General features: G+C 43.0%; 3 protein-coding genes across 3 annotated transcripts; 1 reads left to right on the top strand and 2 right to left on the bottom strand.

The window, feature by feature from the left end:
• Window positions 1-214: 214 nt before the first annotated feature.
• LOC137400437 (uncharacterized) lies at window positions 215-907 on the bottom strand. Its single transcript, XM_068086765.1, has one exon. It carries the CDS (start codon window positions 905-907, stop codon window positions 215-217), a length of 693 nt encoding a protein of 230 aa, XP_067942866.1.
• Window positions 908-4811: 3904 nt separating this feature from the next.
• On the top strand, window positions 4812-5273 carry LOC137400436 (uncharacterized). Its single transcript, XM_068086764.1, has one exon. The coding sequence runs from the start codon at window positions 4812-4814 to the stop codon at window positions 5271-5273; it is 462 nt and encodes a 153-aa protein (XP_067942865.1).
• Window positions 5274-8904: 3631 nt separating this feature from the next.
• Window positions 8905-9465, bottom strand: LOC137400435 (octapeptide-repeat protein T2-like). The gene has a single exon (XM_068086763.1). The coding sequence runs from the start codon at window positions 9463-9465 to the stop codon at window positions 8905-8907; it is 561 nt and encodes a 186-aa protein (XP_067942864.1).
• Window positions 9466-13213: the final 3748 nt, after the last annotated feature.

Genomic DNA, 13213 nt, shown 5'->3' with positions numbered 1-13213 from the left:
TGTCAACTTTGAGATGTAGCGGCTTTTCATTGCACCTTGCGGTGATGCACCATTCTCTTCGGTTCTTGTTGTTGTTCACGGTAAAAGTTATGTCATTCTGATCTTCGCTAGTCTCTACTAACTCATATGCAGCTTTGGCAGCAGACTTACGCTGTGGTGCCATACAAGCTATGCTGAAATGATTCATCTTGTGGCAATTTCAGCACTCTTTGCCTTATGCAGGGCAAGCTCCTTTAGGGTGACTCGACTTACAGTATTTGCAGTTATTTACCCTGACGCCGTTCTTATTCTTGTGAGCTAGATGAGTCGGTTGTTGTACTGTATTAATATTAGCATTCTCTTTGTCGATCTTCATATCTGTAAGATAATGTTTGGTGGCTTCCGCCCGACGACACAGCTGTATGACTTTGTTCAAATCCGGATTGCCATCTAAATTGAATATGTCCTCTCTGACTTCTGGTGAGTTAATGCCACACACAATCCTGTCTATCAAAGCACTATTTTGTTCATCAGCATGTATATTGCAAGTAGACAAGAGTCCGCATAGTGCAGTTAAAAAATTGTCGAATGATTCACCTGGAAGCTGTATTCTGTTATGAAACTTGTACCGTTCATAGATAGTTTTTACTTGTGGTGTAAAGTGCCGGGTGAATGCCTCCTTAACCTTTTCAATATCCTTGCGGTCTTCTTCAGGAAAATTGAAAGTTCGAAATATTTCTTGACCCTGTGGTCCAAGTAGGGTTAACAGTATGGCTACTTGGATTTCTCCCCCTTTTGTTGACTTCTCTGTTGCTAGCATATAAAAGTTAAAATGTTCAAGCCATTCGTGCCAGCTTCTGCTAGTCTCAATGGGGTTGCCAGCATTAGATATAAAGCAACCTGGAGCTCGCAAACTGCCTTCTGCCATTACTATCCAGCTGCAATAATTCACACTATATACTATACATGTAGATATCCTGACACCATGTTATAATGTGAAGTTTCCTCAAGGTGGTTTTATTGTATGAGTGTTGACAAGGATAATTCAAGATAACTGCTTAGCTAGGCTGCTTAATCAGTACTGATGAGTCATAAAGATAACACCAGCTGGACCACCCATAACATTGCTTCAAGGTTACACATACTTAGTGCACATATAACACCGAAGTACGCACTATGCCTTCCTCTCAGGTACCTCGGCACCCTGTCTCGCAGAGGACAGCTCCCGCCATCCAAAGAGACTCATCCAGGCACGTTCTTTACCTGCACAAACGGAGCAGCCTCAAGCAGCCCCTTCGAGCACAGGGAACCTGCGCAAACACGCCTGCTGGGGCGCCCAAACCCTACCAGTTACTTTCTTCCGAGTAAAATTGAAGGTCGAGCAGTGCACTTCCTGTTGCATACCGAATGCACCATTAACCTGCTGGGAAAACAGGTGTTTGACCGACTTCCCCGGGTATAAAAGAATGATTGGAGGAGAGTGACACCCATGGCCTGCTTGCTGATCGGACCAGGGTACCCTTTTACGGTGTAATCCGGATCCCAGTAAGGCTCCTCGAAGTGAAGACCGAAGAAGTCTTCATAGTCAGTCAGATTAGTGAAGACGCAATTCTTGGCATGCCCTTTTTAATGGCACACCAATGCTCGATGGAGTTTGCACGACGCGTGGGGAAGATAGATGGGAAGCCATTGGCTTGTCATTGAGCATCGAGCATTCCCATTAGAGCAATGGGAAGCCATTAGCTTGTGCTGACCAAACGGGGAAGCTCCTCCAGAACAAAGTCCAGGTAATTAGGGACTTGGTTGTACCAGCTAGAACAGAGGTTGTGGTCAGGTGTAGGTTGACCACATAAAATTTCTGTCCACTCAGGATAATAGAAGGGTACTCTAAAGGTCCGCCTTTAGCTACAAGCCTGAATGAGCCTGAAGCAGATGAGAAGGTGTTGGTTAGGTGTCTCAACCCGAACCCCCAACCCCTGACCATCCATTCGGGAACCACCGTAGGCACTTACACTAGTGTGAAAGCGCCTCCTCCCATCGCCGGCACCCCTCCCTCAAAAAAGGCCCTGCTGTGCCAATCACCCAAGTGGCGGCTGAGCCATGAATCCCTGGCATATCCAGGAACTGTACCAGGCTGCCAGACCCTTGTACCAATATGCAGAACAGACTAGAAAGCTGGCTACTCTACTGACCAAGTATAGGTCAGTGTTTAGCACTGGAGATGACGATATGGGTAGAACGTCGTTTGTAGAGCACTCCATCTATACCTGTGAAAGACGGGACCTGGCCTATTGGTCAACCCCCTCAACGCTTAGGGCCTGAAAAGGAAGTGGAGGCCGAGAGACAGGTACCAGGACCTGTTGGCTAGAGGGTTGATTGAGCTGGCTAGAAGAGCGTGGAGCTCGCCTATTGTGTTAGTAAAGAAGGATGGAAAATGGCGGTTCTGCGTGGATTACCGAAGGCTCAACGCGATAATAGAACAAGACACCTATCCCATTCCCCGGATAGACGAAAGTCTGGATGCCTTGACTGGAAGCTGATATTTTAGTGCCCTCGATCTTGTCAGTGGATACTGGCAGGTTCTGCTGTATGAAGATGCCAGAGAAATCAGCCTTCATCACTCACTCGGGATTGTGGAAATGGAAAGTCCTTCATTTCGCACTGACTTCCGCCCCAGCCACTTTTCAGCGATTGATGGAGAGGGTGTTGCACGGGCTGCACTGGCAAACGTTACTATTGTACCTGGATAATGTGATTGTTATTGCACCTGATTTTGAGACCCACTTCTAGCGGCTGGAAGAAGTGTACCAGCGACTGCTGCAAGCCGGACTCAAGCTCACACCAACAAATTGCGAATTGCTACAGTCTCAAGTGCAGTACTTGGATTACATATTAAGTAACAAATGAGTTGCCACAGACTCGGCCAAAGTGGAGGTGGTGGAGCAGTTGCCAATCCCACGTGGAGTCCGGGAACTGCAGGGGTTCTTGGGTACTGTCGGGTACTATTGGCAGTACATCTCTAGGTTTGTCACCATTGCGAAATCCCCTACCGGCTGGTGGGGAAGAAAAGCCTTGGTGAAGGACAGGTGAGGAGCAGGCAGCGTTTGACAACCTGCGCCACAGCCTCACCACCGCACCGGTGCTGGGGTATCTGGATCCAAGGAATATCTATATCTTAGACGGGGATGCCAGCAAGTGCGGCGTAGGAGCTGTGCTGTCACAACAGCATCGCGACCTGGAACGAGTGATCGCTTACTATAGCAAAACACTTACCCCTCGGGACGAAATTACTGCGTGACACGCAGAGAGCTGTTGGCAGTGGTCAAAGAGGTAAAACACTTTCACCCGTACTTACACGGACAGGTATTTCGGCTTCGCACGGACCATGCCTTCCTGTGATGGCTCTGCCGCAAGAAAGAGCCCTCCCACCAGATGGTGCGATGACTAAAGATGCTAGCCGAGTTCGAGTACAAGCTGGAAAATTGCGCAGGATTAAAGCACGGCAACGCCAATGGCTTAGCAGACCAACCTGCAAAAACTGTCGACAGTGTGCCCAAATAGAATACCGCGATGGGGGTTCAACTCGAATGGAGTTGGACCAAGAAAACCAGGATAAGGCTAGGGTGATCAGGAGAAACCATGTTTTGTCAGGGATTGCCAGGCCTGTGCGAGGCGGCCGGTCTACAGGTGCAACTCCATGTTTCCACTCAAACAGCCAAGGTTGACACGGGACCAGTCGAGGCCATCCCGGGAAATCCTGACATTGAGCAGGTGAGGACCCGAGGCATTACTAGTCGCCTCCAGGAACTACATAAGAGCTGGGGAAAGGTTGCCAGGATCGCGCGCGAGCCAAACCAACCAGCCGGCCTCTGCCCCACGGGGGCACGGGCCGGCTCGAGGTTAGTCGAGGCCACCCTGGGATCCGGAGGCATCGGTTCAGCTAACTAACCAGTTGGCTCGGCTGCAGAGTGAGGGCAAGAGTGCCGTAGCCATAATGCACTGAGCACTTCTGAGCCACACCGAAGTGCCATTGGAACAGTTGGAGTTGGGGAGCCAGTAGCTCAGGGTCCTGCATCGCAAAAAGGAATTCTTGAGAATCAGGAAGGAGAGCATGCTGGAAGCCAGAGTGGCTCTTCATGGCCAAACCCGGTGGTGTGCCGTGTGCCCCTGAGCTATGAGGGAGCCAGTTATTTGGCAGACACATGCCATAACCAACTCCGGGGTGGGTAGAACGACAGCCACTGTCCGCAGGTTAGTACAAAGTTGTGAGGTGTGCCAGGCCACCAAGCATGAAAAGACTAAGCCTGCAGGAAGCCGGCTGCAGTTATACGCTGGCCGACCCTAGCAGAAGATTGCTGTTGACCTGGTAGGCTCCCTCTCCACCACCCTGAGGGGCAATAAGTGGATCTTAGTGCTCTTGGACCACTTTACCCGATGGCAGAATTCCATTGCCATTCTGGAGGCCACGACTCCAGTGATGGCCAGTGCCCTCGATGAAAGAGTGTTCTGGTACCTAGGGCTTTCAGAGCAAATCCATACAGACCAAGGCGCTCAATTTGAGAGTCAACTGATGGAGGAGCTCTGCCAGCTCTGGAAGGTGAGCAAAACACGAACTACTCCTTACCATCCCCAGGCCAATAGGATCGTAGAAAGGAATAATCGAGGCCTGGGTGACTTTCTGTGGGCCATGTTGTTGGAATGAGGCCAGGAAGAATAGAATGAGCTCTTGCCCAGCTCATGCGGACGTATCAAGGCACCTCCCACACCGTGACTGGCGAGACGGCCAACTTCATGATGTTCGGCAAAGAGTTGTGTCTGCCTGACCAGTTAGAATGTCACCCCCTCCCACAGAGATTCAATCTGCCAGCGACTACATGTTGCAGAGGCAGCAGAGGCTGGAAGAAGCACAGGATGCCCTCAGGGAGGCGCGGATGGAGACTATGCTGGCAGACCAAAAAGAGCCACCGCTCTTCGCACCTGGGGATTGGGTGTGGTTGGTAAACAGGCGGCGGCAAAGGGGAGCAAACGCTAAGCTACAAGCTAAGCTCGTTGGCCCATACCAAGTCATAACTGCCTGGCCCAACAACACATATGTGGTGAAAAGACAGGTCCAAACCTCGACTCAACACGAGTCCAGGTTGAAACCCTATTATGCCTGCCCAGGGAGCTCTGGCTCTGCTTCGGCAACGCTTGAGCCTCGAATAGGGCCAAGTATGAAAGGAGCCAGGAGGGCTCGGCCCTCACGAAAAAACTGCCCACAACCTGATGAAGAATTAATGGAGTTCCCTTCCTAAAAGAGTCCTGCTGATAAGCTCAACGAAATGGGAAAGGCGACTCTACAGACCAATGCCGAAAAAGAAAACTTGCATGAAGGTTCGAATTCCAGACCTCATGCAGCACCTTCCCAAAGTGAAATTAGAGAGGAAATAAACCCTTCCCCTCTAGAAAGCTTCGAGGAGTTAGCTATGGACCTGGACTCTGGACACCTAGCAATGTCCCACTAGGCTGTGGAAAACCCCATCACCGCTACAGAAGATCTAAATCATCGTTCATCCCGTACTAGAAAAAAGCTGGAACGATACGGTGATTGGGTCTATCAGACAACAAGAGGATACGACGATCTAGCCACAGACCAGATGACCCGGTAGCCTAGTCTAGACCGCCGGACCACTCTATTAGGACAGCCTCCAGCTGGTCACCCGTATTCAGGCCATGCTGCGATAACTTCAGGAAGAAAAGAGACAGTTCCAAAAAGCAGCCCGCAGTACCAGAAAAAGGATACACCAGCTACTGGCGACAAACATTTGATTGATCAAGAAATTAGCCACCTGGAACACCATGTAAGCAGCTTGAGATGTGGGCCTGGCTGGTTGCTCCACCCTTTTTGTATTAGTTAGACTCGGTCTCTAATGGAGGGAAATGTGTGGTGGACGCTGGGCCATGCCATTGTAATTCGTGCAGATATTTTTATATGTTATATATTGCATGCTGTGTTGTTCTTTTTATTATATTGTTATTAATTTGTCCATATATTATATCGCTATTATGTCTTCGTTTATTGCCGTATTATAACCATGCTAACGGATTAGCGATTCTGTTTATTACTAATGATAAATGGTTTTTGCTCGGTTCCGTTAGCCGGAACGGGCAAGTTTATTGTATATAAAGGAACGTGCTCACTCAGTTGGGCAGAGCAGATAGCCGTACGCTTCTCGGCTAGTGGGACTTCCTTCTATAATAAAAACTGGAATGAAATCACACGCATTTTATTTCTTTATGAAATAGTCTAGATCGTGCCAAGTAAAGGCCGGCAAATTCCTTGCCAGTACAAAGGCTGCAACTGACAAAATGTTATCAAGTGTCCTCAAGTGCCGTCATTTTAATTCTAGGAAGCTGAACTAAACCAAGCTTTGTAAATGTATAGTATCGAGAGCTACATGTACATGTCAGATTCGCATATCAAAACTTTACATACATGTATATCACTGAGAAAAACAGGCAAGGTACACTTGAACTGTATTAAAGCAATTTATTTTTGCTGCTTAATTGTAAAGGCCTTCGACTAATTAAGGAGTGGTTGTTATTTTGCGTAGCATCTTCTTTTACTCCCCATGAAAACTATTCACGATATATCACGGCGCATATTGCGAGAGGTTCTGTTCTGTCTAGCTCCCTCTTTGTTCAATGCATAGGTTCTTCACTCAGTATATTTTAATACAGTTGAATGTAAAATCCAATGTTTTATATAACGGTAAACAGTAGTTACAATGAAAGTAAGCCTGACAGATTCTGTAGGTGTTTAGGATCTATTAAATTTTAAGTATTTCCTAACGCATTTATTTGTATAACAGCAGTTCTCCAACCATCAACTTCACCAGCTGGTGGTCTACAACACTAGGTTTAACTCATGCACATCATATCAGCTTATTGTTGATTTAGTTTCCTAAAATGGCAGTTGCCATTGTCTACTACTAAACTGAATTAATTACTTTTACATGCAGTGATTGTGTCAACTGTTTGATCCAGGAATACTTGCTCAAAAAGATTCAGAGGCTATCCAAGCTACCTGCTTGACTAACATTCAGAAGGACTCAGACTATGACAGCACTATAGCCAAAATGTATAAAGAAACAAATAGAGATAGTGGCCCAGGGAATGTGCTCCAGACAGCGCTTGGTAATATTCAGTCATGTGTAACAAGAATGATTATAAGAATCTCCTTAGGCCAATGTTAACCAGGATATTATCAAGCGATAAATGGATTTCATGTCAGCATTTTCTACAATCACATAGCACTCATCTTTATGAATTGTCAGATTTTCCACGTGTAACTTTAAATTTATGCAACTGAAAATACTCGCCAGAATATAGGACGCGCATCAAAAGCTACCATGCTGATTATTAACCATAAAACTTGTTTTTTATTTTGATTTTAGATACAAATGTTTTTTCAACAGTGGTCATGTAAAGCCTAGGATAGTTTTCTATGCTAAGTATCCACCTAAATAATACGCCTAAATTTTATAAATAGTGATATTGCATTTAGTTTACTGAGATTTCTTCACTATTACATGCCCTCATCTGCTGTTGGTCTTTTTTAACAGTAAAATTGAACACTTCTGGGATTCATGCTAAGTGCATTATTATTAATAACCATCTGAGAGTTATGAAGGCTGTATCACTGCTATATGACTATTACCATTGGTTGATGATGACCACTTTCAGACTGTGAAAGGAGCTCAAGAATAAAGAGGAAAATGGCAGTTTTACTTAGTGAGTATCTAAAGATTCAAGTATTCCTGCATAGATCAGGAGTGGCCAACCAGTCAAAGGCTAAGAGCTACAGTTTTTACTGCGTTACTACAAAGAGCCGTACCATACACATAGACAAACATGAAGTACCCAAGTCTCTTTCTCTCAACTTTTCTTCGAAGAACTAAGACCACCGGTCATTAATTTTTAACAGTGAACACTTTGCACTGTCTCACAAACAAACTCTCAGTTTGATGGCCAGTTCATGTGCACAAAACAAAATTAATAAAAAGACACACGAAGCTCTTGGTCGCCTTTCGAAGCCTCAGATTAATTGTCAAATGAAAAGAAAAGATTGTATTCTCATAGATGAAACTTTATTTTTTCTTAACTGAGTGTACAATGAACAGAAATTATTTAGTTTGGAGCTTTAACCCATGGAACTCTGCTTGATAGATTTGATAGATTCTGACAAACTGCACTAATCAGAAACCGCTTTGAGCCAAGGAAATGTTCAAATAATTATTCTAAGTGTTTTATCACCCTAACACATTAATAGATGGCCGAGTAACAGTCAATAATAATAATATTGATGAAGTTCAAAACAGATGCTTTTTATTGATAATTTTTTGTGTTACATGAGACGATACCTCAGCAATTTTCAACCAGTTTATAACATTGGTTGAAAATCACTGTTGTACAAAAATAGATACAAAGGTGAACATGAATGTAAAAGACACGAATCTGGGCAAAGAGCCACATACGACTCGAAAGCTATGAGCTAGCCAGTTCCGATATAGATTACAATATAATTTGTAAACATCTATAAGCATTAAGGGGCATTCACTTGTGCTGATTTCATAAAAACTCATTTGCTGAGCAGGTGTCCTTGTAAAAATAGTATAAGAAAAATTTATCATTCTCTCCTAATTTCTCTCCCTCCCGCTTCCTCCCCCTCTCCCCCTTCCTCCCCTCTCCCCCTTCCTCCCTCTCTCCCCCTTCCTCCCTTTTCTTCTCTCCCTTCTCCCTGTTCATCTCTTTCCCTCCCTTCCTCCCCCTCTCTCCTCATCCCTCCCCTCTCTCCCCTCTCCCTCCCCTCTCTCCCCCTTCCCTTCCTCCCACTCTCTCCCCCTCTTTCTCTGCTCCATTCACCTCCTTCCCTCCCTGCCCCTGTCACCCCCTGTCACGCCTCTCTTTCCTCCATATCTCTCCCTTTTCCTCTATCTCCCCCTTCTCCCCCTCTATCTCCCCTTCTATCTCTCCCTCCTCTTCCCCATCCCCCTTTATCTCCTTCTTCTTCCCCGTCTCCCCCTTCTCTTCTCTTTTCCCTTTCTCCCTTCTCTCCCCCTCCTCCCTTTTCTCCTCCTTCTCCCTCTTCTCTCGTCTCTCCTCCTTCTCCCTTCTATTCCCATCCCCTCTCTTTCCTCTTTTTCCCTTCTCCCCTCTCTCCCCCTTCTCCCCTCTTTCCCCCTTCTCCCCTCTCTCCTTCTCTCCCCCTTCTCTTTTCTCTTTCCCTTCTCCCTTCTCTCCTATCTCTCCCTTCTCCCCTCTTTCCCTCTTCTCTCCTCTCTCCTCCTTCTCCCGTCTCTCCCCCTTCTCTCCTCTATCCCTTTTCTCTCTCCCTTTTCCGCCTTCTCTCTCCCTTCTCCCCTCTCTCTCCTCTCCTCTTTCCCTCTCTCCCCTTTTTCCCTCTCTCCCTCTTCTCCTTCTCTCCCCCTTCTCCCCTCTCTCCATCTATTATTTCCTACCTCTATTTCTCTCTTCTCTCTCTCACCCCTTTTCTTCCCCCTCCCTTTCCCCAGCTCTTTCTCTGTCTCGCTCTCTTCCCCTCTTTCTCCTTCCTGCCTTCTCTTTCTCCCATTTTCTCGAACTCTGTTCTCTTTCCCACTGCTGATTTCTCCCCGCATTCATTGTACATTCTTCCCTTTTACCTCCTCTCACACTCTCCCTTCTCTCTTCCGTCTCTGTCCTTTATCCCCTCTATTTTTTCTCACAGTCAGTTTTTTCTTTTTTTTTTCTCACTTTCGCTTTTTTGCATCGCTTCTCTCTGCTATTATTTTGCTCACTCTCAACTGTAGCACCATTCAGTGGCTATTATTATAACAACAGGTTCTGACATATGTGAAAGCAATGACAGATGTTCTGCCAACAGCCAGTGTATAGATGGAACAGATGGCTACATATGTCTGTGTGATGAGGGTTACTATGGGACGTATTGTGAAGTAGGTGAGTTGTATATTAATATATATATAAATATTTATTATTTAATTATTTTAGTTTCGATAAACTTGTTCAAAGGCATTACTTATTGCAATAATTGGAGCACCTGTTTAAATTTTTGTCAATCTTAATTTTTGGCTTTTGTGGATTTGCTTTGTGTGACTATTATGATTTGAGATGTTTTATTTTGGTTTTCCACACTAGGTGTTGCTCCATAAACTGAAATATTGAATATTAGAGAGAAAACAAGTACCCCATTTTGAGAAGGACAGCCTATTCTTTGATTTCTGCCCCTTTTTGAAAAGTGCTACTCTGCTTCCTCTTTGATATTTTATGCTTAAATTCATTAGAGTATTGCTAAAATGTACCTTAAAACTCTCAGATTGTGCAATTTAATATATTATGTTAATGTTGCAGCGCTTAATGACTGTAATAGACTGCGTTGCAGCAACCATGGAGAATGCAGGCAAAGATTGGATACTCGAGAGTTATATTGTGTCTGTGATAGTGCATACGCAGGAGATAACTGCGAGATAGAATCAGGTAATTGTTTCAACTCATGCATTGATTAATAAATGTTTTTCCTACTTTAACAAAATTTCTAAAGAAAGTTAACAAGACTGTTGTGAAATGATAAAAATAATAATAATATTACTTCATTGGCAATAAGTTAATTTAAAACAGAAATTTTTCAAATCATGCCATGCAACAACCATATAACAAAAAAGAAACAAGAGCAACAGTTAGATTAAAAAGTAAGATTAAACAGCATTTGTAAAATACTTGAAGCATTAAGAATCTATTACGGCATGAAACTTCTACTTTTTGCTTATACATGTAGTTTTTTCCACAATCTTATATTTCCACAAAAGTGATACTTTAAATACCTGCAAATAAGACACACTTTTTTTTCTTAAGAAGTCGACCTAAAAACCCAGTTGCGTTTTATCCATGGATACTTTTATTATAAAAATTATGCATTTATTCTAATATCGAAAATTTATTATAAAAATTTCAATCTTACAATATTTATCCTTGTGGTTGTCGTTGGCAGATCGTAGGCATGTTGAATTTCTTCATGTTGCCGCCCTTGGTGAAAGTATGCTCACCATTATCATTACCACAATCATCCATTCGGCCATTTTTTTGAATGGCTTATTCACAGCGACATTCATTGGTTGCAGAATATTGGTCACGCTGCCGGGGGTGAAGACGAAGTCTGTATTGTGCCGCTTTAATTTTGATTTAACATTGGTGGTTGTATGGCATCGGAAAACGTCCAACATCAGCACTGATCGCTGTCACCAATCATTCGACATGGCGAATGTTGAATGATTTTGTGAAACCATTCGACATTCGTCGAATGGTTTCACAAAATCGTTCGACGAATGTCGTAGGATTTCACAAAAAATTATATGGAACAACACTGTTTCTATAAAATTAATTAAAATTTAGGACTAAAATTAAGATGGGTCCTATACACAGTTACACAATTTTTCCATCATTTTTTGGGTCAAATATCCACTGCGTCCTATACATAGTATCGTCCTATACGCGGTATCGTGCTATACACGGGTATTTACGGTAATTTACTGCCAGCATTACTATACCAGCTGTGAATGGCTATGTCAAAAGTATACTAAGAAAAAAGGAATTCTAGGAATGATGGACAAAAACGAAAGCCAACAACAAATTAATTGTTTTGTAAAGTATAGAGCATGAAGTCTAAAAATCATGTTAGACTTACATGTAGTATTTGGGTTTTTAATGCTTCTTCACCAAATGAAAAATGCTTTTGCTATGAATATTTTATAATTGATGTAAATAAAATTTGAAAATACATTTCTGCAATCAAACATAATTGATTCATTAAAAATTTTAATGACTTGGAATTGGACCAAAAACTAACTAAGGCCATCAGGGTCCGCTGTGAAACAGTCCAAAGGTTGCAACTACAAATTTTGGCATGCATGGCTTTTTGAAGGTTTTAAGTGTATACAATATAACTAATACTCCCTTCAACTATTCAAAAAAACTCTTGCTTTGATGAAAATTCATAATTTTGATTTTTTTAGATGGACAATGTTTGAGCATTCCTGTTTCATGTTTTGACCATGGGAGGTGCATCGATCTCTCTGACGACTCTTACATGTGTGCATGCAATGACGGTTTCAATGGCACAAGTTGCGAAGAAGATATTGATGAGTGCACAAGCAATCCTTGCTTTCATGGAAATTGTACAGACCTTGTGGGTGGTTACTTATGCAGCTGTGAGACGGGATATGACGGCTTTCAATGCCAGATTAGTAAGCTGGAAATGTTGAAAAACCTTGAATCATTTGTGATCCTCAGCCTTCACAGAACTGTATTGCTTACAAATTCTAGTCAATGCTTGTCGATCTTTAGAACAGTTGTATAGAGCTAATGCAGGTTGCTACTATTTGGTCAAGGACCTGTAGGGGAGAAGTGGGTAATGTGGACAGTTTTTCTTTACGTTACAGTTACTTCTATTTTATTCACTTTAGAATACTCTAAATGATATTTTTAGCTTGCAGAGTTTGTTGGCTCCCTTTTCTAAATTGCATGCTTTGTGATACAAACAATAGTTTTTCCAGAATCCACCATATTGTAAACCACAAGATTTTCCACATTACCCACCATCAGTAGGTAATGTGGACAGGTACACTTAGTAATGTGTACCTGTACATTTTTTGTCATTAAAAGTAAAAATTTCTCAGATATTTAAATAGCTACAAGAAATATATGCATTTGGTTATATTTAATTTAACTTAAACTGTCCAGGAATAATTCAAATCTGACAGTATAAGATAATAATTCTGCTAAGTCATGGTAATAACTCAGATTGTCTTTTAGTGTTGTTGGCATAACAAATTATGTCTATCTTAAATTAAATGCTGATGGCTTAAAACCAAATATGAGTCCACTTGTGGTTCTTTCTGTATTTCCCTGTGACAGCGGCTTAGGTAAAACTAATTTGAGCTGGCTGCGGTTCACATATTTACAATCTGTTAGGTCTGGCTCAAAAAACTTCCCACTCCTGTGCCGGTAAAAGTCTACCTTCAACTTTTCAGAGGCAATAGTTCTAATTAAATCAAGGCAAATATTTTAATATTTATTTTCTAATTACAACATTTTAAAAAACTCGCGTCTAGTAATCACAATCAATAGATGGTGCAAAACAACATTCACATTTGCATTCGCAGTTTTTAGCAAATAATTGTTGGACTGAGAAATTTCCATG

The sequence above is a fragment of the Watersipora subatra genome, chromosome 7, assembly GCF_963576615.1.
Source record: "Watersipora subatra chromosome 7, tzWatSuba1.1, whole genome shotgun sequence".
In the NCBI taxonomy this organism is placed as follows: domain Eukaryota; kingdom Metazoa; phylum Bryozoa; class Gymnolaemata; order Cheilostomatida; family Watersiporidae; genus Watersipora; species Watersipora subatra.
Note: the sequence above shows the minus strand (reverse complement) of the source record. Positions and strands in the feature narration are given on the sequence as shown.